The sequence below is a fragment of the Felis catus genome, chromosome D3 (assembly GCF_018350175.1).
Source record: "Felis catus isolate Fca126 chromosome D3, F.catus_Fca126_mat1.0, whole genome shotgun sequence".
Taxonomy (NCBI): Eukaryota; Metazoa; Chordata; class Mammalia; order Carnivora; family Felidae; genus Felis; species Felis catus.
Window position 1 is genome coordinate 20705109 of NC_058379.1, and position 27284 is coordinate 20732392.

A 27284-nucleotide genomic window follows, 5' to 3' on the forward strand; every position below is an offset into this window, starting at 1 on the left:
ATGTGTTTTTTGAGGGGAAAAAGTATGAAGAAAGGGAATACATTTTGTGTTGAAGGAAAAGAAAAATAATTTTGTCCTAACATGAATCCGGTTATTCAAAGAATCCTTAGATCGAGAACGAAATGTATACGAGAAAGCTGTAGTAGGATTTTGGGAAAGAAACCTGGAAAGGAACTTTAAGTGTGGTCAGTACTGGTTAAATTTTAAAAATATTCAGTAAATAAATGAGGTTTCATATCAAAATGCATGGATGAAACATTAAAATTGTGTTTTCTCTGGGTTAAAAGGTCAAAATTTTCTTGAAATATTGGTCTGCTCTTATTAAAAATGGAAACAAAAGGTTTATTCACTTTTAACCTTATCTGCCTAGAATACAAGAACTTTGTTTTACCAAAATACTTCCTATGTTTATCAGAAATGTCATTCTTTGAAAACAAATTATATATTTCAGAAGTCTTACATGTTGCTTATAACTAGGTAACGTTCTCTACTTACCTTTAAAATGTGTTTGTGTTGTGTGTCACAGGAATAAACACATTTTCTTGTCAATTGCATCGTAATGAACTCTACTCACGTCTTTGGCCATGACCACTTTTAAGGCTTCTCATGCACAGTGACCTTGTTACTCCCATGCTACTGCAATGTGTTTCATCATCAAGGATATTCATGGAGAGGACTTTTGACAACCTTCCTTTACAACATGTTTAGCTTTTGTGTCCTCTCTCTTCTCCCAGACACTGTTGACTCCCTGAACATGGGGACCCTTCCTGTCACGTCCACATGGGACCCACATCCCTAGAGTCATTTGTGGCACACACTAGGTGTTCAGGAAGCGCTATGGATGCACATTATCTGGGCAGCACTGTATCAACACTCAGACACACCTGGACTCTTTGTTCTTGGCTCTGTCCTGACCTGTCACGGACTCTGACCCCAGGGCAGCTGGCCCCTGACACCCAGGAATTTCTCCCCGGTAGGAGAATCTCCTACAACGTGTTCCAGCCGGGGACAGGCTTGGGGGCCTGAGGTTAATAGAATATGGATCATTTGCTAACCTAAGTTCCTTGACATTGTTCTCACACCACAGTTTACACCAAACGAAGGAAGCAGCTGACTTGGCCAAAGGGAGGAGGCTGTGAGAAGAGCCCCATTGCTGGGGAAACAGCAGATTTTTGTTGCACTTCCCCAAAGGACTGGGCACTGCATAAGCAATGAGTTTCTTGTCCCACGCTGAGCCGTGATCATCAGGCTCATCGTCCTCCTGGAGCCCAGTGATTGTCAAGGAGCCTGTGTTGCCAGGCTTGGAGCCAGAGAACCGGTCTGGGACCCCCAAAGGCCAAGTGTTCTCGTGGAGAATGGCTTTAGGGGTCATTCCTGGGAGCTGTGGGTACCAAAACACACAATAACTGGCCCCAATGTTGGCTGGGCTTCCAGTGCAGGAAATGGTGAGTGTCTGGCCCAGGGACCCAGACACTGAAGATGGCTGAGTCAGCACAGACTGGGCCAAGGACCCTGGAAGAAGAAGAGACAGAGAGGATGAGGCTGGGGTCTAGAGACAAGAGGAGGAAGCAGGGCCCCTTCCCCTGTCTCTGCATCCAGTCACCTGTGCAGTGAGCACGTACGATGAGGAAGAGAGAGACCCAGGCCATGGTGGAGGCCCGTTCCTCATGACTGCTCCTGCCCTCTGTGACCCCACAGCTGAGCAGACCTTCCCTAACCCCTCCTTCCCCTCTTCATCCTCTGAGAGAGGGAGGACCCATCCATGCATGAGACCCCCAGCTCTCTGACCCTTCACAGGCCCCGGTTGGTCCCTCATCCTGAGGAGGTCAGGGGTGGGCAGGGCAGGGGCTGTGTGGGGCCAGGGGGTGGGGAGGTCCCAGATGGGAGCCCTGAGCAGAAGGCAAAGGCAGTGCCAGGTGGCAGATTCAAGTCTCAATAACCCTGACCCCTCGGGAGAACCAGGCCCTGAGTGACCCCTAGTGTCCAGTCACAGACACGCCATTGTGTGACATGGTGACCAGAGCCCATCAGAGAGACAGCTCCAGCCTCCCCACTGCTCCCTTGCTCGTTCATGGGTCAAGACTGAGCTGGCATCTCTGGGACACACTCCTTTGAGATCATGATCAAGCTCAGAACAGTGACAGGTCTCCATGGACAGGTGTTCCCTTCCGTCCAGGGGGCTGGCCGTTCCTCTTATGGGATTCCTCCCTGGTTTCCGGAACTTCCTTTCCACACTTGTTCACACAGCCCTGAGGAGTTGGGGAGCACTCCTTTCCAGGTTGTGTAGAAGGTCTCGTTTGTTCCTAGAAGGGTTAAGCCCTAAAAGCCTCGGTCATCTGTCACCATTTCCACCAGCTTAGAAACAGTCCTCCGCACACTGTGGGCACGGATTCCCTCCTATTATCTGCTCTGCAAGCACATAGACCCAACTCTGCAAGACCTCTGCCAAGCGAGGCTGTGTGTGGCATTGACCTCAGAGCACCAAGGGCAAACCTGCAGGAGGTTCTAGGAGGGAAGGAGTGACAGCTGCAGGTGTTCTGACAAGGACCTGTTTGCAGACTTTATGTGTAAATCACTTATTAGACAACGGTTACCTTAAAATGAATGTGTGTCATTTTTTCCAAAAACTCAGCTCCGAAAGAATGATTTAAACTCAGTGACAGTTTCAATGGGAAGGTACAGATTCAATTGCGAGTGTGTTTCCCCGGACCCATGTTTCTTGCAGACAGAATATGATTTAATATAATGGTTGCCAAATGCGTGAAAACATAATGGAAAATACGTGACATTTAGTTCTTGGTTGAAGAGGGGCCAATACCTTCCTTAAATCACTTGATTCATTATTGTTATTACTATTCTTATTATTTTAATAAAGATTCTGCATATTAGGTCTGCTCTAACAGGTAAAGTAGGAAAGCCCAACATGGTTCCCTAGGAAACACCAGGAGGAGCCTGTTCCAGTGAACCTCACACTGATCTCTCTGGTGGAATGAACAAACACAGAGTTTGCTGCATGGAACAATGAGGGGTCAGACTCCTCTCCCGGTGGGTAAAGCAATAGTCACTGTGTCTTGTGTTCACCGTGTTCAGGATAGAAAAATTGCTCAGTCAGCCGCCGCTGATTAGAGGAATGATTCCACTAGCTGAGGCCAATTTGACCCAGAAAATTCTTTCAGAGATCCCATATTGACTCCAGCTGAGGTGGAGATAAGGGGCACTGTGTCTCTGAGGTCACAGGCCCTGTAGCCCTGAGTTGAGACAGACGTTTCAGCAGAGGCCTATCCTGGCTGGAGGTGTCACTGGAGTGTCTGGGGGTGACAGTCCAGCCCGGAGAGGATGCAGAGGGTGCCTCGTGTCCCCGTGGGCCTTGAGCTCCAAGGGAGCAGCACTGAGGCTGCTGTCCCAGAATCAATGCACTGATCAGCTTCAGGCGCTACCTGGAGCCCAGACATGGTTGGGGGGTGAGCCGCCCATGGGGACAGAGACTCACCCAGGGATCCCTGAGCGTCAGCCCCATCCCGGAGAGCAGGTGTTCAAAGCAAGTCCTGCCCTGCTGATGGGACTCCAGTGACCCTCGCTGTCACTGGGTTTCCTGCTCATGGGGATTCTGTTTCGTCGATTGTGACGCTGATGAAGGCTGGGTAAGCACAGGTTGACAATGACTCCTGGGGAGACAGAGGAACCTGGAAAGTGTCAAGTCCAGGACACTATACAGTAGCTCATGCTGGACCAAGCAGGAAAGAATATCCAATGGGAAGAAGACAGTGTCTTCAACAAATGGTGTGGAGTAAACTGGACAGCAACGTGCAGAAGAACGACTGCACCACTTTCTTACACCATAATCAACTCAATGAACTCAACATAATGAACTCAAAATAGATGAAAGACCCACGGGTGAGACAGGGAACCGTCAAAATCCAAGAGAAGCGTGCAGACAGCAACCTTTGACCTCGGCCATAGCAAATTCTTACTGGAACTGCAGGACACAAGGGCAGGCCTCCCCTCGATGAGCCACTGGGCATGAAGTTTTTTTATTTATTATTTTTAAAAAACGTTCGTGTGTTTATTTACTTTTGAGACAGAGAGCACCAGAGCATCGGTGGGGGAGGGGCAGAGAGAGAGGGAGACACAAAACCTGAAGCAGCTTCCAGGCTCCGAGCTGTCAGCACAAAGCCCCATGCAGGGCTCGATCCCACGAACTGGGAGACCATGACCCGAACAGAAATAGACACTTAATGACTGAGCCACCCAGGCTCCCTGGGATGAAGATTATTTTGAGTTAAAAAGCAGTCAAGGTCCACACACACAGGAAAAACTCTTCATGTCTCTTCAACTGAATAAAAAATTCAGTGTGAGCACCTGCTCTGGGAAGCCAGCTGGCACCACAGACAACTGCACTAGGATATGGACATGGTGGGGGAGACCATGGTGGGGGGAGGGGTGGCCAGCAAGGCCTGTTTGGTCACAGTCCTCTGTGTCCCATCATTTCCCAGGGGCCCTGCACACATTGTTTTCCCAACATCTACTCTAGTCTTCTTCTTCTCTCTGTGATGTGCATTTCTTTGCATTGAATACTAGACCCCCTACCTCGTCCATGTAATTCAGAAAAATAATAGATCTCATTTTGCCTGCGTGTCTTTTGACTTTCTAGGTCTCTGTTGATTCCCATATGTTCACTATTAAATTTCTTGTGTGTCATTTCAACCTCCTCAAGGACAGGTCTCACCATAGAGGACTCTCCCCTACAGGAGCCTCCACAGAAGCTTCTCAATAAAAGAGGTTCGGAGACAAGGTCTGCGGACCCAGGGGTTTTGGTCTCACTTCCTCGTTATCTGAGTCACTGTGAGTAACGGTAGCTGCTTCCACTGCCATGTGCTATAGCACAGTAATAGTCAGCCTCGTCCTCAGGCTGCAGCCCAGAGATGAGCAGAAGCCCTGCATTGGCCGAGGCATCTTTGGACCCAGACACTCGACTGGGGACCCCGGGTCCCAGCTCATTGCTGGAGTCTGAGTAGTAGTACAGGAAATACCGAGGAGGGCTCCCTGGCTTCTGTTGGTACCAGTATATGCTTTTACTACCAACGCTCACGTCCCTGCTGAGGGTGCAGGTGAGTCTGGCTGTGGCTCCCAGAGATGCAGAGAGGGAGGCTGGCTGAGTCACGACAGGCTGGGACAGAGAACCTGCAAACACAGACACAGCAGAGGGAAGAGAAGGAACAGTGCACATGGGATTAAGGAGGTGAGCCCGAGGGATTTGACTCTGGCTTCAGGCCTACCCTGGGGCACAGGGTCCTGTCCCTACCTGTGCAGTGGCAGAGGAGCACGAGGAGAGCATGGGTCCAGGCCATGGTGACACAGCCCCTTCCTAGACCACAGAGCTGGGGCTGAGCTGCCCTGGGCCTGTCTTATCCTGGTCCGCAGAGCTCACAAGGAGGGGCTGCTTATGCAAATGGGACCCAACACTGTTTCTCCCTCCTGTGCACTTAGAGATCTGCAGCCCCTTGACAGGAAGGCTATGTGATGCACTAGTTTTCCCCTGGGTGGGCCTGGAAGAAGCAGCTGTTGGGACCACACACAGGCCTAGGTTCAGGGACTCCTCCAGGAACAAGAGGACACACCTGCCCTGTCCCCACTGGAACCAGGGGGCCCAGCCCTGGGGCTTTCTGTCATGGAGGCCTACTCAGCAGGGAGTCCCCATCCTGCAGAAAGCCTCAGACCTTGTCACCGTGCCCCCTGCTGGTGTCTGGGTGAACCTCTCCTTTCCCACTGAGGGTTTCCCTGGTGCCTGTGTTTTCACGACCTGAGAGTGACCCTCCAGGGAAAGAGAAAGGTCCTGCTGTACCATCAGGTATCGTCCATGCATGGGGGGTCCGTGAGAAGGAAACATGCAGTCATGACCCAGGAAAACCTGTGAACCACTATGGAGCTGAGGACAAGACACATGGAAGAGGGAATAGAAACCATCTGTCCCAATGGAACAGCTCAGACAATGCATGCTGGCTCTGGGTGCCGGATGTGGACAGGAGCTCACCTAGGGGACACACACTCACACAGGAGGACACGTAACGTGGGCATGCCGGGTCCCTCCAGAGCAGGGGAGACAAGACAAGGCAAACCCTGATGAGGGTGCTGCAGGTGTGGGGACAGAGCAGGGCTGGGCATCCAGCAGGAACCACTGCAAGGCCATCTTGTGACCTCACCTCCGTGCTCTGGGAGACTTGCAATCCCATCTGTGCAAATCATTAGGAGCACCTGCTAGACACTGAATGGATCTTCCAGCTAAGGAACAGCAGGGAGGGGGGGCATCAGCGCCCTCTGGTGGTCACGGGATGCACAGTGACCCAAGGCCTGGAGCTGGGGCCTGGGTCTCTGCCTCTCATCCCCCCTACTCACTGTTGCAGACTCTTCATGATGGATTCTGACACTAACACATATACATGGACGTTTCATCCATGTGTTTTGTGGCCTGATAACTCATTTCTTTCTCCTGCATCCTATTGCATCTGTGGACATATTAGCTATTGTTTACCCATTTTAAAGGATGTGTTGGTCACTTTCGAGCCTTGGCAATCATAAATAAGACAGCAAGAAACATTTAGGTGCATATTCTCGTTTGCACACAAGAACCTCATTTACAGGAATCCGTAGGACTGTTCTTTTTGCATTATATCCTTAAGGCTTTGTTTGCCGTGGAAGACACTGCCAAGGAATCTTCCCAAGTGATGGGGCTTTTCGCACTCCCACCAGCAGTGAATGAGAGTTACTGCTGCCCCACATCCTCGATAGTATTGGTGCTGGCACTGTATTGAACTGTAGCCATGGTCATGGGAGGCCTCTGGTACGTCCTTGTTCAATCTGTAATACCACAATGACATATGAAGTTGGAAATCACTTTGCATGTGTAATAGTCATTTTGTCTATCTTCCTTGTTAAGGGATCTGTTCAAATCTGCTCATTGGGAAGGCCCTGCCCAGCACCAGGGCATTCAGGAGCTCAGCAGAGCTCTATGTCAGGAAAAAGGGAGAAAGTGAGTGTGGAGTCTGACACAGAACTCGATACCAACACCCTGGGATCATGACCTGAGCTGAAATCAAAGAGTTGGACGCTCAACCAACTGAGCCACCCAGGTGACCCTCAACAGTTTGTTTTTAAGTAACCTCTGTACCTAAAGTGGGGCTTGAACTCATGAACCCAAGGTCAAGAGTTGCATGCTCTAACCACTGAGACAGCCAGGCTCTCCTTCACTGAGGCATTTGTAACTCTGAACAAGCTAGTTTGCCTTCGAAAATATGAACACAGGGTGATTAAGGATCACTCTGAAGATATAACTGAAGGAAGGGATATGGCACTCTCAGATCATCTTATTCCCGGACAACACATAATCTTTTGGAAGATCTGACAACAAAAGTCACTCCCGGAACCTCTTGACAGGGGATGCCACCAGGTCTAGAGAGTGGAGGGAGATTTTCTCTCACTTCCCTATGGATCTAAAGCACTGTGTAAGCATTGGTACTATCTTGGCATATATGACACTAAGAGTCACTTCCTTGCACACGAGATTCCAGAGATGTCAGAACAGATGCATTGGTCAAAACATCTTTGGATCCAGAAAACGACAGGGCACTGGGATCTCTGGTGTGGTATTTGACCCTGCCTTGAATCGCAGGAGATACCACAGAGGGTTCCATGGCTTCTACTGGCACCATTATGCATATTTCTTAAAACAACAATGATGTCACTACCCAGGGTGAAAATGAGTCTATTAGATTCTTCAGAGATGCGGACAAGGAGGGTGTCTGAGCCAGCACGGGCTGGCAGAAAGAACTTGCAAACACGCACACTCATGGGTGATGGGGCAGGGATGGAGGCGAAGCTGCTTGGAAGCTGATCCAAACGTGTGGACATAGGATCAGAGGCTGCTTTGGATCACCGAGGACCATCCTTACCTGTGTGGTAAGAAGAGAACACAAGGAGAAGAGGTTACACCATGGTGGTCCCAGTCCTACTGAGAACCCATGGCTGGAGCTAGGCTGTCCCAGACGTTTCTTATCTCCTTCAGTGGTCTCTGGGAGATGGGGTTATACTTAGGGTTGCATTTTCTTTCTTGATAGTATATTTGGGTGTTCAAATATAGTAACTTTTGAGAGGCTCAATTGATGATCTGCCCCCCCCTTTTTTGCTGTTGATTTTTGCTTATGATATCCTATATGAAGAATCTCTTGCGAAACCCAAAAATCATGGGGATTTCCTTCTTGTTTTCCACTAAGATCTATATAGTTTTAGCTCTAAAATTTAGATCTTTGATCCATTTTACATCCATTTTTGTTTATAGTATGTGGTAAGGGTCTAACTTCATTCTTTTGTCTGTGGATATCTAGTTGGCCCAGCACCATTGGTAGGAGAGACCTTTTTTTCACACTACATTCTTTGAGAACCCCTTTGAAAATCAATTCACCATAGATGAATGATTTCTTTCTGGCCTCTGAGATAAGTTTAATTTATCCCTCTGTCTATCCTTAGGCCGGTACCACATTCATCTTCACTATAGCTTCGTAAGTGAGTTTTGAAATCTAAAAAAAAACAATTTTTTTAATGTTTATATATTTTTGAGAGAGAGAGAGATGGACACAGAGTGTGAGCAGGGGAGGAGCGGAGAGACAGGGACACACAGAATCCGAAGCAGGCTCTAGGCTCCGAGCTTTCAGCACAGAGCCCAATGCGGGGCTTGCACTCACCAGTTGTGAGAACATGACCTGAACAGAAGTCGGACGCCCAAACAACTGAGCCGACCAGGTGCCCCAGTGAGTTTTGAAATCTAGAATTGTCAGCCCTGAAAATGTGTTCTTCTTCAGGATATTTTGGATGTTCTGAGTCCCTGCAAATCCACAGAAATTTTAAGGTCATCTTTTCTTACAGTGCAAAATAGACATTTGGACATTTGATAGGGATTGCATGTAATCTACCAATTGCTACGGAGAGTATGGCTTCCTAACAATTGTAGTTCTTTATTTGTTTTACAAGTTAGATAAGGTAAAATAATAAAACATTCATGTTAAACATCTGTTTATCTACTTTTGTCTTAGTACAGAAAAACTATAAAGATAAATACGGGTCCATTAGTAAACACGGGTTCTTCTTCACTCAAATATTTTATTATATTTCTGGAAATTGTGAAATGTAGTCATAAAGTTGCTATTCTAAAGAATACTACCATAGCAAATAGTTCACATTTACTTCCTATTTAATTTTCACCAGAATACTAAGGTTTCTAGAGTTAGGAATTCTAATAAATATAATTTAGACGACTAAAAATAATAAGGAAAACAACTATGTGCTCCAGGAAAGTAAGACATGTGTTTTTTGGGGGGGAAAGGTATGAAGAATGGGAATACATTTTGTGTTGAAGGAAAAGAAAAATAATTTTGTCCTAACATGAGTCTGGTTATTCAAAGAATCCTTAGATCAAGATCTAAATGTATAAGAGAAAGCTGTAGTAGGATTTTGGAAAAGAAACCTGGAAAGGAATTTTAAGTGTGGTCAGTACTGGTTCAAATTTTTAAAATATTCAGTAAAGAAGTGGTGTTTCATATCAAAATACATGGATGAAAAGTTAAAATTGTGTTTTCTCTGGGTTAAAAGGTGAAAATTTTCTTGAACTATTGGTCTACTCTTATTAAAAACGGTAAACAAAAGGCTTATTCACTTTTAACCTTATCTGCCTAGAATACAAGCACTCTGTTTTGCCAAAATATTTCCTATGTTCATCAGAAATGTCATTCATTGAAAACAAATTATTTATAACATTGCAGAAGTCCTACATGTTGCTTATAACTAGGTAACTTCACTTGCCTTTAAAATGTGTTTGTGTTGGGTGTCAGAGGAATAAACACATTTTCTTGTCAATTGCATCGTAATGAACTCTACTCACGTCTTTGGCCATGACCACTTTTACAGCTTCTCATGTACAGTGACCATGTTACTCCCATGTTCCTGCAATGTGTTTCATCCTCAAGGATATCCATGGAGAGGACTCCTGACAAACTTCGGGTTTTGATACCGTTAGGATAGTAACACAGAGGTATAAATTCCAAGAACAAATAGGAAAACTTGATTCAAATGGCACAAAACTTAATACCATGACACTGAATGTACAGAGAAGGATACATACAATTTTCGTGACGTTTTCTTTAAAACATTGCTGCCTTTTAAAAACAGGTTTTTTTCCTTCAGGTTCAAGACACTTCTTTTAAGCTCACTTACACATAATGACATGATGAAATCTACTTTGTCAACCAATGAAGCCATTTAATTTTTTTCCCTACCTGATCCCTCCAGACCTCAGAAACTGTCAGTGACTCCCTCATATTTTTATGGCGATACATTTATTAGCACAAGTTTGATAAGATTCCATTTTTCTCGTAGCAGACTACAATTGGAAACATTGGTCATATTACCAAGAGGTTGACAAGAATGTCGTATTTGAAAGAGATAAATAGATGCAGATACTCAATATCACCAGACAGCTTTACGGACCTAACCTTGACTTTATGGTTCCAATGCAGCTTCTTGGAAGTATCAGCCTGCCACCTGCTTACAGAGTTCCCAGCAACTCTTCCCGTGCGTCAAGCAGGACATTTTCTGGAAGGTGCAGGAAACTTGGGATATACTGGGACCCTGAGCACAGAGAAATTGCCCACTTCTGTAGGCGTTGCAGGCTAAGTCTGATGGCAGGTTTTTGGCACCAGTTTGGCTGGACTTTTGGCCTGCAGGGGCTGCTAACTGTTCACCGTAGAGCTTTCTTATAAAAGTTCCAGCAAAGCAGGTTTTCAACAGCTATTTTGCTGTAGTTAGGTAAATCATCATCACAGCAAGTTCTTTTTCAAACTACACTTATTTTGCAAACAAATGAATGTCCATTTGGCTGTAAGTTGGAGATACAGGGAGTGTTGTAGAGAAAAAATTTTTTTTCAATAAAGACATGAGTAAATACTTGATTCAAATCCTGTTCATTATAACCTGGACTAGAAACTGATTCTATAGCTTCCTACACTGTCTGACTACAAGTCTCAAATGTAATATTGTTTTCTCTTAATTTTTTTCAACATTTGTTTATTTTTGAGAGACAGAGAGAGACAAAGCTTGAGGAGGGGAGAGGCAGAGAGAGAGGGAGACACAGGACCCAAAGCAGGGCTCCAGGCTCTGAGCTGTCAGCACAGAGCCCGACGCGGGGCTTGAACCCACAAACCCTGAGATCATGACAGGGGCCAAATTCAGGCACTTAACTGACTGAGCCACCAGGCGCCCCTCAAGCCTAACATTGTGAATTTTCTCCCAGCAGCTGAGCTGGACTAACACTGCCCTTTGCCAGGAGTCGTGCAAAGTAAATCTGAACAACTTGCTGTAACTTCAGAGAAAGTTGATGTACCTTCACAGCAGCTCACACAGAGGCAGCCTTCGTGTTCTTCCTCTCCTTCCCTTCCCCAGCCTCAGCCCCTGATTCCTTCCTGTCATGAGGCCCTTGACCTTCCCCATCCCTCCACCTCTCATCCGGAGCCCCAAACCTGACTATGGCTCAGTCCACAGCCCCTGCCAAGTCACACCTTCCTGCTCCCCTCCTGCTCCTTCCTTATCTGTGCACAACTGGGATGTCATTACGGGACATCAGATCTGGGGTTCAATGTCAAACTCTACAGTGCTCCAGCTCCAACCCCAAAAACCTCACCCCTCCTCAAGATCCTGGGACACAACCTTCCTTTACAACACATTTAGGTTCTGTGTCCTCTCTCTTGTCCTAGACACCGTCAACTCCCTGAACATGGGGACCCTTCCTGTCACGTCCACATGGATCCCACATCTCTAGAGTCATTGTGGCACACACTAGGTGTTCAGGAAGTGCTATGGATGCACATTATCTGGGCAGCACTGTATCAACACTCAGACACACCTGGACTCTTTGTTCCTGGCTCTGTCCTGACCCGTCACAGATCTGTCCCCAGGATAGCTGGCCCCTGATGCCCAGGAATTTCTCCTCGGTAGGAGAATCTCCTACAACGTGTTCCTGCCGAGGACAGGCTTGGGGGCCTGAAGTTAATAGAATATGGATCATTTGCTAACCAAAGTTCCTTGAAATTGTTCTCACACTACAGTTTACAGCAAACGAAGGAAGCAGCTGACTTGGCCAAAGGGAGGAGGCTGTGAGAAGAGCCCCGTTGCTGGGGAAACAGCAGATTTTTGTCGCACATCCCCAAAGGACTGGGCACTGCATAAGCAATGAGTTTCTTGTCCCATGCTGAGCTGTCATCATCAGCCTCGTCGTCCTCCTGGAGCCCAGTGATGGTCAAGGAGCCTGTGTTGCCAGACTTGGAGCCAGAGAACTGGTCTGGGACCCCCAAAGGCCAAGTGTTCTCGTGGAGAATGGCTTTAGGGGTCATTCCTGGGAGCTGTGGGTACCAAAACACACAATAACTGGCCCCAATGTTGGCTGGGCTTCCAGTGCAGGAAATGGTGAGTGTCTGGCCCAGGGACCCAGACACTGAAGATGGCTGCTGAGTCAGCACAGACTGGGCCAAGGACCCTGGAAGAAGAAGAGACAGAGAGGATGAGGCTGGGGTCCAGAGACAAGAGGAGGAAGCAGGGCCCCTTCCCCTGTCTCTGCATCCAGTCACCTGTGCAGTGAGCAAGTACGATGAGGAAGAGAGAGACCCAGGCCATGGTGGAGGCCCGTTCCTCATGACTGCTCCTGCCCTCTGTGACCCCACAGCTGAGCAGACCTTCCCTAACCCCTCCTTCCCCTCTTCATCCTCTGAGAGAGGGAGGACCCATCCATGCATGAGACCCCCAGCTCTCTGACCCTTCACAGGCCCCGGTTGGTCCCTCATCCTGAGGAGGTCAGGGGTGGGAAGGGCAGGGGCTGTGTGGGGCCAGGGGGTGGGGAGGTCCCAGATGGGAGCCCTGAGCAGAAGGCAAAGGCAGTGCCAGGTGGCAGATTCAAGTCTCAATAACCCTGACCCCACAGAACCAAGCCCTGAGTGACCCCTAGTGTCCAGTCACAGACACGCCATTGTGTGACATGGTGACCAGAGCCCATCAGAGAGACAGCTCCAGCCTCCCCACTGCTCCCTTGCTCGTTCATGGGTCAAGACTGAGCTGGCATCTCTGGGACACACTCCTTTGAGATCATGATCAAGCTCAGAACAGTGACAGGTCTCCATGGACAGGTGTTCCCTTCCGTCCAGGAGGCTGGCCGTTCCTCTTATGGGATTCCTCCCTGGTTTCCGGAACTTCCTTTCCACACATGTTCACACAGCCCTGAGGAGTTGGGGAGCACTCCTTTCCAGGTTGTGTAGAAGGTCTCGTTTGTTCCTAGAAGGGTTAAGCCCTGAAAGCCTCGGTCATCTGTCACCATTTCCACCAGCTTAGAAACAGTCCTCCGCACACTGTGGGCACGGATTCCCTCCTATTATCTGTTCTGCAAGCAATAGACCCAACTCTGCAAGACCTCTGCCAAGCGAGGCTGTGTGTGGCATTGACCTCAGAGCACAAAGGGCAAACCTGCAGGGAGTTCTAGGAGGGAAGGAGTGACAGCTGCAGGTGTTCTGACAGGGACCTGTTGGCAGACTTTATGTTTAAATCACCTATTAGACAACGGTTACCTTAAAATGAATGTGTGTCATTTTTTCCAAAAACTCAGCTCCGAAAGAATGATTTAAACTCAGTGACAGTTTCAATGGGAAGGTACAGATTCAATTGCGAGTGTGTTTCCCCGGACCCATGTTTCTTGCAGACAGAATATGATTTAATATAATGGTTGCCAAATGCGTGAAAACATAATGGAAAATACGTGACATTTAGTTCTTGGTTGAAGAGGGGCCAATACCTTCCTTAAATCACTTGATTCATTATTGTTATTACTATTCTTATTATTTTAATAAAGATTCTGCATATTAGGTCTGCTCTAACAGGTAAAGTAGGAAAGCCCAACATGGTGCCCTGGGAAACACCAGGAGGAGCCTGTTCCAGTGAACCTCACACTGATCTCTCTGGTGGAATGAACAAACACAGAGTTTGCTGCATGGAACAATGAGAGGTCAGACTCCTCTACCGATGGGTAAAGCAATAGTCACTGTGTCTTGTGTTCACCGTGTTCAGGATAGAAAAATTGCTCAGTCAGCCGCCGCTGATTAGAGGAATGATTTTCCACTAGCTGAGGCCAATTTGACCCAGAAAATTCTTTCAGAGATCCCATATTGACTCCAGCTGAGGTGGAGATAAGGGGCACTGTGTCTCTGAGGTCACAGGCCCTGTAGCCCTGAGTTGAGACAGACGTTTCAGCAGAAGCCTATCCTGGCTGGAGGTGTCACTGGAGTGTCTGGGGGTGACAGTCCAGCCCGGAGAGGATGCAGAGGGTGCCTCGTGTCCCCGTGGGCCTTGAGCTCCAAGGGAGCAGCACTGAGGCTGCTGTCCCAGAATCAATGCACTGATCAGCTTCAGGCGCTACCTGGAGCCCAGACATGGTTGGGGGCTCAGCCGCCCATGGGGACAGAGACTCACCCAGGGATCCCTGAGCGTCAGCCTCATCCCGGAGAGCAGGTGTTCAAAGCAAGTCCTGCCCTGCTGATGGGACTCCAGTGACCCTCGCTGTCACTGGGTTTCCTGCTCATGGGGATTCTGTTTCGTCGATTGTGACACTGATGAAGGCAGGGTGAGCACAGGTTGACAATGACTCCTGGGGAGACAGAGGAACCTGGAAAGTGTCAAGTCCAGGACACTATACACTAGCTCATGCTGGACCAAGCAGGAAAGAATATCCAATGGGAAGAAGACAGTGTCTTCAACAAATGGTGTGGAGTAAACTGGACAGCAACGTGCAGAAGAACGACTGCACCACTTTCTTACACCATAATCAAAAATGAACTCAAATAGATGAAAGACCCACGGGTGAGACAGGGAACCGTCAAAATTCAAGAGAAGCGCGCAGACAGCAACCTTTGACCTCGGCCATAGCAAATTCTTACTGGAACTGAAGGACACAAGGGCAGGCCTCCCCTCGATGAGCCACTGGGCATGAAGTTTTTTTATTTATTATTTTTAAAAAACTTTCGTGTGTTTATTTACTTTTGAGACAGAGAGCACCAGAGCATCGGTGGGGGAGGGGCAGAGAGAGAGGGAGACACAGAACCTGAAGCAGCTTCCAGGCTCCGAGCTGTCAGCACAAAGCCCCATGCAGGGCTCGATCCCACGAACCGGGAGACCATGACCCGAACAGAAATAGACACTTAATGACTGAGCCACCCAGGCTCCCTGGGATGAAGATTATTTTGAGTTAAAAAGCAGTCAAGGTCCACACACACAGGAGAAGCTCTTCATGTCTCTTCAACTGAATAAAAATTCAGTGTGAGCACCTGCTCTGGGAAGCCAGCTGGCACCACAGACAACTGCACTAGGATATGGACATGGTGGGGGAGACCATGGTGGGGGGAGGGGCGGCCAGCAAGGCCTGTTTGGTCACAGTCCTCTGTGTCCCATCATTTCCCAGGGGCCCTGCACACATTGTTTTCCCAACATCTACTCTAGTCTTCTTCTTCTCTCTGTGATGTGCATTTCTTTGCATTGAATACTAGACCCCCTACCTCGTCCATGTAATTCAGAAAAATAGATCTCATTTTGCCTGCGTGTCTTTTGACTTTCTAGGTCTCTGTTGATTCCCATCTGTTCACTATTAAATTTCTTGTGTGTCATTTCAACCTCCTCAAGGACAGGTCTCACCATAGAGGACTCTCCCCTACAGGAGCCTCCACAGAAGCTTCTCAATAAAAGAGGCTCGGAGACAAGGTCTGTGGACCCAGGGGTTTTGGTCTCACTTCCTCGTTATCTGAGTCACTGTGAGTAACGGTAGCTGCTTCCACTGCCATGTGCTATAGCACAGTAATAGTCAGCCTCGTCCTCAGGCTGCAGCCCAGAGATGAGCAGAAGCCCTGCATTGGCCGAGGCATCTTTGGACCCAGACACTCGACTGGGGACCCCGGGTCCCAGCTCATTGCTGGAGTCTGAGTAGTAGTACAGGAAATACCGAGGAGGGCTCCCTGGCTTCTGTTGGTACCAGTATATGCTTTTACTACCAACGCTCACGTCCCTGCTGAGGGTGCAGGTGAGTCTGGCTGTGGCTCCCAGAGATGCAGAGAGGGAGGCTGGCTGAGTCACGACAGGCTGGGACAGAGAACCTGCAAACACAGACACAGCAGAGGGAAGAGAAGGAACAGTGCACATGGGATTAAGGAGGTGAGCCCGAGGGATTTGACTCTGGCTTCAGGCCTACCCTGGGGCACAGGGTCCTGTCCCTACCTGTGCAGTGGCAGAGGAGCACGAGGAGAGCATGGGTCCAGGCCATGGTGACACAGCCCCTTCCTAGACCACAGAGCTGGGGCTGAGCTGCCCTGGGCCTGTCTTATCCTGGTCCGCAGAGCTCACAAGGAGGGGCTGCTTATGCAAATGGGACCCAACACTGTTTCTCCCTCCTGTGCACTTAGAGATCTGCAGCCCCTTGACAGGAAGGCTATGTGATGCACTAGTTTTCCCCTGGGTGGGCCTGGAAGAAGCAGCTGTTGGGACCACACACAGGCCTAGGTTCAGGGACTCCTCCAGGAACAGAGAGGACACACCTGCCCTGTCCCCACTGGAACCAGGGGGCCCAGCCCTGGGGCTTTCTGTCATGGAGGGCTACTCAGCAGGGAGTCCCCATCCTGCAGAAAGCCTCAGACCTTGTCACCGTGCCCCCTGCTGGTGTCTGGGTGAACCTCTCCTTTCCCACTGAGGGTTTCCCTGGTGCCTGTGTTTTCACGACCTGAGAGTGACCCTCCAGGGATAGAGAAAGGTCCTGCTGTACAATCAGGTATCGTCCATGCATGGGGGGTCCGTGAGAAGGAAACATGCAGTCTTGACCCAGGAAAACCTGTGAACCACTATGGAGCTGAGGACAAGACACATGGAAGAGGGAATAGAAACCATCTGTCCCAATGGAACAGCTCAGACGATGCATGCTGGCTCTGGGTGCCAGATGAGGACAGGAGCTCACCTAGGGGACACACACTCACACAGGAGAGACACGTAGCGTGGGCATGCCGGGTCCCTCCATAGCAGGGGAGACAAGACAAGGCAAACCCTGATGAGGGTGCTGCAGGTGTGGGGACAGAGCAGGGCTGGACATCCAGCAGGGACCACTGCAAGGCCATCTTGTGACCTCACCTCCGTGCTCTGGGAGACTTGCAATCCCATCTGTGCAAATCATTAGGAGCACCTGCTAGACACTGAGGGGATCTTCCATCTAAGGAAAGGCGGGGGGGGGGGGGGGGGGGGGCATCAGCGCCCTCTGGTGGTCACAGGATGCACAGTGACCCAAGGCCTGGAGCTGGGGCCTGGGTCTCTGCCTCTCATCCCCCCTACTCACTGTTGCAGACTCTTCATGGTGGATTCTGACACTAACACATATGCATGGAAGTTTCATCCATGTGTTTTGTGGCCTGATAACTCATTTCTTTCTCCTGCATCCTATTGCATCTGTGGACATATTAGCTATTGTTTACCCATTTTAAAGGATGTGTTGGTCACTTTCGAGCCTTGGCAATCATAAATAATACAGCAAGAGACATTTAGGTGCATATTCTCGTTGCACACAAGAACCTCATTTAGAGTAATCCGTAGGACTGTTCTTTTTGCATTATATCATTATGGCTTTGTTTGCCGTGGAAGACACTGCCAAGGAATCTTCCCAAGTGATGGGGCTTTTCGCACTCCCACCAGCAGTGAATGAGAGTTACTGCTGCCCCACATCCTCGATAGTATTGGTGCTGGCACTGTATTGAACTGTAGCCATGGTCATGGGAGGCCTCTGGTACGTCCTTGTTCAATTTGGAATACCACAATGACATATGAAGTTGGAAATCACTTTCCATGTGTAATAGTCATTTTGTCTATATTCCTTGTTAAGGGATCTGTTCAGATCTGCTCATTGGGAAGGCACAGCCCAGCACCAGGGCATTCAGGAGCTCAGCAGAGCTTTATCACAGGAAAAAGGGAGAAAGTGAGTGTGGAGTCTGACACAGGACTCGATCCCAACACCCTGGGATCATGACCTGAGCTGAAATCAAAGAGTTGGATGCTCAACCAACTGAGCCACCCAGGTGACCCTCAACAGTTTGTTTTTAAGGAACCTCTGTACCTAAAGTGGGGCTTGAACTCACAAACCCAAGGTCAAGAGTTGCATGCTCTAACCACTGAGACAGCCAGGCTCTCCTCCACTGAGTCATTTGTAACTCTGAACAAGCTAGTTTGCCTTCGAAAATATGAACAAAGGGTGAGTAAGGTTCACTCTGAAGATATAACTGAAGGAAGGGATATGGCACTCTCAGATCATCTTATTCCCGGACAACACATAATCTTTTGGAAGATCTGACAACAAAAGTCACTCCCGGAACCTCTTGACAGGGGATGCCACCAGGTCTAGAGAGTGGAGGGAGATTTTCTCTCACTTCCCTATGGATCTAAAGCACTGTGTAAGCATTGGTACTATCTTGGCATATATGACACTAAGAGTCACTTCCTTGCACACAAGATTCCAGAGATGTCAGAACAGATGCATTGGTCAAAACATCTTTGGATCCAGAAAGCGACAGGGCACTGGGATCTCTGGTGTGGTATTTGACCCTGCCTTGAATCGCAGGAGATACCACAGAGGGTTCCATGGCTTCTACTGGCACCATTATGCATATTTCTTAAAACAACAATAATGTCACTTCCCAGGGTGAAAATGAGTCTATTAGATTCTTCAGAGATGCGGACAAGGAGGGTGTCTGAGCCAGCACGGGCTGGCAGAAAGAACTTGCAAACACCCACACTCATGGGTGATGGGGCAGGGATGGAGGCAAAGCTGCTTGGAAGCTGATCCAAACGTGTGGACATAGACTCAGAGGCTGCTTTGGATCACCGAGGACCGTCCTTACCTGTGTGGTAAGAAGAGAACACAAGGAGAAGAGGTTACACCATGGTGGTCCCAGTCCTACTGAGAACCCATGGCTGGAGCTAGGCTGTCCCAGACGTTTCTTATCTCCTTCAGTGGCCTCTGGGAGATGGGGTTATACTTAGGGTTGCATTTTCTTTCTTGATAGTATATTTGGGTGTTCAAATATAGTAACTTTTGAGAGGCTCAATTGATGATCTCCCCCCCCCTTTTTTGCTGTTTCTTATGATATCCTATGTGAAGAATCTCTTGCGAAACCCAAAAATCATGGGGATTTCCTTCTTGTTTTCCTCTAAGATCTTTATAGTTTTAGCTCTAAAATTTAGATCTTTGATCCATTTTACATCCATTTTTGTTTATAGTATGTGGTAAGGGTCTAACTTCATTCTTTTGTGTGTGGATATCTAGTTGGTCCAGCACCATTGGTAGGAGAGAACTTCTTTTCACACTACATTCTTTGAGAACCCCTTTGAAAATCAATTCACCATAGATGAATGATTTCTTTCTGGCCTCTGAGATAAGTTTAATTTATCCCTCTGTCTATCCTTAGGCCGGTACCACATTCATCTTGACTATAGCTTTGTAAGTGAGTTTTGAAATCTAAAAAAAAATTTTTTTAATGTTTATATATTTTTGAGAGAGAGAGAGAGATGGACACAGAGTGTGAGCAGGGGAGGAGCGGAGAGACAGGGACACACAGAATCCGAAGCAGGCTCCAGGCTCCGAGCTTTCAGCACAGAGCCCAATGCAGGGCTTGCACTCACCAGTTGTGAGAACATGACCTGAACGGAAGTCGGACGCCCAAACAACTGAGCCGACCAGGTGTCCCAGTGAGTTTTGAAATCTAGAATTGTCAGCCCTGAAAATGTGTTCTTCTTCAGGATTTTTTGGATGTTCTGAGTCCCTGCAAATCCACAGAAATTTTAAGGTCATCTTTTCTTACAGTGCAAAATAGACATTTGGACATTTGATAGGGATTGCATGTAATCTACCAATTGCTACGGAGAGTATGGCTTCCTAACAATTGTAGTTCTTTATTTGTTTTACAAGTTAGATAAGGTAAAATAATAAAACATTCATGTTAAACATCTGTTTATCTACTTTTGTCTTAGTACAGAAAAACTATAAAGATAAATACGGGTCCATTAGTAAACACGGGTTCTTCTTCACTCAAATATTTTATTATGTTTCTGGAAATTGTGAAATGTAGTCATAAAGTTGCTATTCTAAAGAATACTACCATAGCAAATAGTTCACATTTACTTCCTATTTAATTTTCACCAGAATACTAAGGTTTCTAGAGTTAGGAATTCTAATAAATATAATTTAGACGACTAAAAATAATAAGGAAAACAACTATGTGCTCCAGGAAAGTAAGACATGTGTTTTTTGGGGGGGAAAGGTATGAAGAATGGGAATACATTTTGTGTTGAAGGAAAAGAAAAATAATTTTGTCCTAACATGAGTCTGGTTATTCAAAGAATCCTTAGATCAAGATCTAAATGTATAAGAGAAAGCTGTAGTAGGATTTTGGAAAAGAAACCTGGAAAGGAATTTTAAGTGTGGTCAGTACTGGTTCAAATTTTTAAAATATTCAGTAAAGAAGTGGTGTTTCTTATCAAAATACATGGATGAAAAGTTAAAATTGTGTTTTCTCTGGGTTAAAAGGTGAAAATTTTCTTGAACTATTGGTCTACTCTTATTAAAAACGGTAAACAAAAGGCTTATTCACTTTTAACCTTATCTGCCTAGAATACAAGCACTCTGTTTTGCCAAAATATTTCCTATGTTCATCAGAAATGTCATTCATTGAAAACAAATTATTTATAACATTGCAGAAGTCCTACATGTTGCTTATAACTAGGTAACTTCACTTGCCTTTAAAATGTGTTTGTGTTGGGTGTCAGAGGAATAAACACATTTTCTTGTCAATTGCATCGTAATGAACTCTACTCACGTCTTTGGCCATGACCACTTTTACAGCTTCTCATGTACAGTGACCATGTTACTCCCATGTTCCTGCAATGTGTTTCATCCTCAAGAATATCCATGGAGAGGACTCCTGACAAACTTTGGGTTTTGATACCGTTAGGATAGTAACACAGAGGTATAAATTCCAAGAACAAATAGGAAAACTTGATTCAAATGGCACAAAACTTAATACCATGACACTGAATGTACAGAGAAGGATACATACAATTTTCGTGACGTTTTCTTTAAAACATTGCTGCCTTTTAAAAACAGGTTTTTTTCCTTCAGGTTCAAGACACTTCTTTTAAGCTCACTTACACATAATGACATGATGAAATCTACTTTGTCAACCAATGAAGCCATTTAATTTTTTTCCCTACCTGATCCCTCCAGACCTCAGAAACTGTCAGTGACTCTCTCATATTTTTATGGCGATACATTTATTAGCACAAGTTTGATAAGATTCCATTTTTCTTGTAACAGACTACAATTGGAAACATTGGTCGTATTACCAAGAGGTTGACAAGAATGTCGTATTTGAAAGAGATAAATAGATGCAGATACTCAATATCACCAGACAGCTTTACCGACCTAACCTTGACTTTATGGTTCCAATGCAGCTTCTTGGAAGTATCAGCCTGCCACCTGCTTACAGAGTTCCCAGCAACTCTTCCAGTGCGTCAAGCAGGACATTTTCTGGAAGGTGCAGGAAACTTGGGATATACTGGGACCCTGAGCACAGAGAAATTGCCCACTTCTGTAGGCGTTGCAGGCTAAGTCTGATGGCGGGTTTTTGGCACCAGTTTGGCTGGACTTTTGGCCTGCAGGGGCTGCTAACTGTTCACCGTAGAGCTTTCTTATAAAAGTTCCAGCAAAGCAGGTTTTCAACAGCTATTTTGCTGTAGTTAGGTAAATCATCATCACAGCAAGTTCTTTTTCAAACTACACTTATTTTGCAAACAAATGAATGTCCATTTGGCTGTAAGTTGGAGATACAGGGGGTGTTGTAGAGAAAAAAATTTTTTTCAATAAACACATGAGTAAATACTTGATTCAAATCCTGTTCATTATAACCTGGACTAGAAACTGATTTCTATAGCTTCCTACACTGTCTGACTACAAGTCTCAAATGTAATATTGTTTTATCTTAATTTTTTTCAACATTTGTTTATTTTTGAGAGACAGAGAGAGACAAAGCTTGAGGAGGGGAGGGGCAGAGAGAGAGGGAGACACAGGACCCAAAGCAGGGCTCCAGGCTCTGAGCTGTCAGCACAGAGCCCGACGCGGGGCTTGAACCCACAAACCCTGAGATCATGACAGGGGTCAAATTCAGGCACTTAACTGACTGAGCCACCAGGCGCCCCTCAAGCCTAACATTGTGAATTTTCTCCCAGCAGCTGAACTGGACTAACACTGCCCTTTGCCCGGAGTCGTGCAAAGTAAATCTGAACAACTTTCTGTAACTTCAGAGAAAGTTGATGTACCTTCACAGCAGCTCACAAAGAGGCAGTCTTCATGTTCTTCCTCTCCTTCCCTTCCCCATCCTCAGTCCCTGATTCCTTCCTGTCATGAGGCCCTTGACCTTCCCCATCCCTCCACCTCTCATCCGGAGCCCCAAACCTGACTATGGCTCAGTCCACAGCCCCTGCCAAGTCACACCTTCCTGCTCCCCTCCTGCTCCTTCCTTATCTGTGCACAACTGGGATGTCATTACGGGACATCAGATCTGGGGTTCACTGTCAAACTCTACAGTGCTCCAGCTCCAACCCCAAAAACCTCACCCCTCCTCAAGATCCTGGGACACAACCTTCCTTTACAACACGTTTAGGTTCTGTGTCCTCTCTCTTGTCCTAGACACCGTCAACTCCCTGAACATGGGGACCCTTCCTGTCATGTCCACATGGATCCCACATCCCTAGAGTCATTGTGGCACACACTAGGTGTTCAGGAAGTGCTATGGATGCACATTATCTGGGCAGCACTGTATCAACACTCAGACACACCTGGACTCTTTGTTCCTGGCTCTGTCCTGACCCGTCACAGATCTGTCCCCAGGACAGCTGGCCCCTGATGCCCAGGAATTTCTCCTCGGTAGGACAATCTCCTACAATGTGTTCCTGCCGAGGACAGGCTTGGGGGCCTGAAGTTAATAGAATATGGATCATTTGCTAACCAAAGTTCCTTGAAATTGTTCTCACACTACAGTTTACAGCAAACGAAGGAAGCAGCTGACTTGGCCAAAGAGAGGAGGCTGTGAGAAGAGCCCCGTTGCTGGGGAAACAGCAGATTTTTGTCGCACTTCCCCAAAGCACTGAGCACTGTGTAAGCAGTGAGATTCTTGTCCCACGCTTAGTCGTAATAATCAGCCTCGTCGTCCGCCTGGAGCCCAGTGATGGTCAAGGAGCCAGAATTGCCAGACCCAGAGCCAGAGAACTGGTCTGGGACCCCCAAAACACGAGTGTTCCCATAGATGATGGTTTTAGGGGTCATGCTTGGGAGCTGTAGGTACCAAAACACACACTAACCGGCCCCGATGTTGGCTGGGCTTCCAGTGCAGGAAACGGTGAGTGTCTGGCCCAGGGACCCAGACACTGAAGATGGCTGCTGAGTCAGCACAGACTGGGCCAAGGACCCTGGAAGAAGAAGAGACAGAGAGGATGAGGCTGGGGTCTAGAGACAAGAGGAGGAAGCAGGGCCCCTTCCCCTGTCTCTGCATTCAGTCACCTGTGCAGTGAGCAAGTACGATGAGGAAGAGAGAGACCCAGGCCATGGTGGAGGCCCGTTCCTCATGACTGCTCCTGCCCTCTGTGACCCCACAGCTGAGCAGACCTTCCCTAACCCCTCCTTCCCCTCTTCATCCTCTGAGAGAGGGAGGGCCCATCCATGCATGAGATGCCCAGCTCTCTGACCCTTCACAGGCCCCGGTTGGTCCCTCATCCTGAGGAGGTCAGGGGTGGGCAGGGCAGGGGCTGTGTGGGGCCAGGGGGTGGGGAGGTCCCAGATGGGAGCCCTGAGCAGAAGGCAAAGGCAGTGCCAGGTGGCACATCCCAAGAGTCAATAACCCTGACCCCACAGAACCAGGCCCTGAGTGACCCCTAGTGTCCAGTCACAGACACGCCATTGTGTGACATGGTGACCAGAGCCCATCAAAGAGACAGCTCCAGCCTCCCCACTGCTCCCTTGCTCGTTCATGGGTCAAGACTGAGCTGGCATCTCTGGGACACACTCCTTTGAGATCATGATCAAGCTCAGAACAGTGACAGGTCTCCAAGGACAGGTGTTCCCTTCCGTCCGGGAGGCTGGCCGTTCCTCTTATGGGATTCCTCCCTGGTTTCCGGAACTTCTTTTCCACACATGTTCACACAGCCCTGAGGAGTTGGGGAGCACTCCTTTCCAGGTTGTGTAGAAGCTCTCGTTTGTCACTCGCTGTCACTGGGTTTCCTGCTCATGGGGATTCTATTTCGTCGATTGTGACGCTGATGAAGGCTGGGTGAGCACAGGTTGACAATGACTCCTGGGGAGACAGAGGAACCTGGAAAGTGTCAAGTCCAGGACACTATACACTAGCTCATGCTGGACCAAGCAGGAATGAATATCCAATGGGAAGAAGACAGTGTCTTCAACAAATGGTGTGGAGTAAATTGGACAGCAACGTGCAGAAGAACGACTGCACCACTTTCTTACACCATAATCAAAAATGAACTCAACATGGATGAAAGACCCACGGGTGAGACAGGGAACCGTCAAAATCCAAGAAAAGCACACAGACAGCAACCTTTGACCTCGGCCATAGCAAATTCTTACTGGAACTGCAGGACACAAGGGCAGGCGTCCCCTCGATGAGCAACTCGGCATGAAGTTTTTTATTTATTATTTTTAAAAAACGTTCGTGTGTTTATTTACTTTTGAGACAGAGAGCACCAGAGCATCGGTGGGGGAGGGGCAGAGAGAGAGGGAGACACAGAACCTGAAGCAGCTTCCAGGCTCCGAGCTGTCAGCACAAAGCCCCATGCAGGGCTCGATCCCACGAACCGGGAGACCATGACCCGAACAGAAATAGACACTTAATGACTGAGCCACCCAGGCTCCCTGGGATGAAGATTATTTTGAGTTAAAAAGCAGTCAAGGTCCACACACACAGGAGAAGCTCTTCATGTCTCTTCAACTGAATAAAAAATTCAGTGTGAGCACCTGCTCTGGGAAGCCAGCTGGCACCACAGACAACTGCACTAGGATATGGACATGGTGGGGGAGACCATGGTGGGGGGAGGGGCAGCCAGCAAGGCCTGTTTGGTCATAGTCCTCTGTGTCCCATCATTTCCCAGGGGCCCTGCACACATTGTTTTCCCAACATCTACTCTAGTCTTCTTCTTCTCTCTGTGATGTGCATTTCTTTGCATTGAATACTAGACCCCCTACCTCGTCCATGTAATTCAGAAAAATAATAGATCTCATTTTGCCTGCGTGTCTTTTGACTTTCTAGGTCTCTGTTGATTCCCATCTGTTCACTATTAAATTTCTTGTGTGTCATTTCAACCTCCTCAAGGACAGGTCTCACCATAGAGGACTCTCCCCTACAGGAGCCTCCACAGAAGCTTCTCAGTAAAAGAGGCTTGGACACAAGGTCTGTGGACCCAGGGGTTTTGGTCTCACTTCCTCGTTATCTGAGTCACTGTGAGTAACGGTAGCTGCTCCCACTGCCATGTGCTATAGCACAGTAATAGTCAGCCTCGTCCTCAGGCTGCGGCCCAGAGATGAGCAGAAGCCCTGCATTGGCCGAGGCATCTTTGGACCCGGAGAAGCGGCTGGGGACCCCAGGGCCCTGGTGCTTATTTGAATCTGAGTAGTAGTACAGGAGATACCGGGGAGGGCTCCCTGGCTTCTGCTGGAACCAATTTATGTAGTAGCCTCCAACACTGAACCCGCTGCTCAGGGTGCAGGTGAGTCTGGCTGTTGTTCCCGGAGATGCAGACAGGGAGGACGGCTGGGTCAGCACAGGCTGGGACAGGGAACCTGCAAACACAGACACTCGTCACTGATGGAACCAGAAATGCAAGGAAAATGTCCCAGGATGCTGAGCATGGCAAGCGCGCTTTGAGATCCCCCTGTGTCCCTGAGGTAAGCCCCTACCTGTCCATTGAGACACAAGCATGAGGACTAGAAGAGTCCAAGCCATGGTGACATAGACCCTAGTACCCACACTGGGCTGGGCTGCCCCGGGCCTCCTTTTCTCCTCCACCCTTGCCGCAGGAGGAGTTGTCCATGCAAATGAAGCCCATCTAGTGACTGCCCAGCCCCTCCCTGAGCCCTGGTGCTTCAGCCCAGCTGAAGGACACACCCTGGGGATGATGGAGGTTGGCTTCACCACTGGGGAGAACCCTGGGAGGAAGCACCTGCATGCACAACGCACAGGTCCTTGCTCTGGGGACCTTGCCACACCAGAAGGGACACACGTGCCGACTTCCCATCAGGGAGCGCAGAGCCCAGTCCCCAGACCCAGGCTCTGCACAGTTGTGAAGATACCACAGGGTACTCCCACAGCGCCCCCTCTTGGCTGACAGGCACATACTTCACTGTGTCCAACAGCCCTGAGAGCCCAGCTGGTTTCCTCAGCTCCTTTTGTTCACACATCCTTGAGCTGAATCATGGCCATCGTGATCCCATAGTACCGCCTGTGATGACTGCAGTATTTTGCACTCTCAGAAGGAGTCCTGGTCTCTGTGAGATGCAAACATTACCTCCCGTTAGTGGTAAGTTGTTGACATCTGGCAGAAGATACTGCAGACATCACATCCCTGCACTGGTGTGTGATGTAGCATCTGTAAACCTTGGGAATGTTTTGCAGCTGCTATGCATTGTAGCGATGGTTGCCAACCAGTGTCCAATAAATTGGGTTTTGTTTTAATCTGCGATTTTTTAGCTCATTTATTGGCTAACTGATTTGGCAAGGAAAGGGAAAACAATGAATTTATTTTTGATGAAGTCCAATGTATCAGGTTTTTTATGGCTTGTGCTAATGGGGTCTTATCTAAACATGTTTATACAAACCCTAGAGCCTGAAGATTTTTTCCATTTTTATGTTTACAACTGTATACTTTACAATTATGTCAATAATCCTTTTAGTGAATTTTTTTTATGGAGTGAGAGTTTTTGGTGAGCTTCATTTCTCTCGATGGACATCCAGTGGTTCTGTGGACATTTGTTCAAAGGCCATCCTTCCTCCTCTGAAAGGCTTCTGCAAACTTGTCAATAAGGTTTTCTTATCCATAAGTATCCATAAGTATTTCTTATCCATGCTTTT

At 47.9% G+C, this 27284-nt stretch overlaps 1 long non-coding RNA gene and 4 gene segments (V, D, J or C); all 5 read right to left on the reverse strand.

The window, feature by feature from the left end:
- The window catches only part of LOC109496970, a 927213-nt gene that overhangs the window by 709023 nt on the left and 190906 nt on the right, over positions 1-27284 (reverse strand).
- On the reverse strand, positions 506-2115 carry LOC111559117. The segment is given in 2 exon segments: positions 506-1512; positions 1604-2115. Coding segments are annotated over 2 exon segments (684 nt in total).
- LOC123381269 lies at positions 11246-12862 on the reverse strand. The segment is given in 2 exon segments: positions 11246-12574; positions 12666-12862. Coding segments are annotated over 2 exon segments (480 nt in total).
- LOC123381272 lies at positions 15862-16504 on the reverse strand. The segment is given in 2 exon segments: positions 15862-16220; positions 16342-16504. Coding segments are annotated over 2 exon segments (390 nt in total).
- Positions 18795-24187, reverse strand: LOC111557376. Its single transcript, XR_002737429.2, has 3 exons — positions 23708-24187; positions 23509-23616; positions 18795-18995 (listed from the first exon to the last, which is right to left on the reverse strand). It is a non-coding gene; the product is annotated as an uncharacterized LOC111557376 (long non-coding RNA).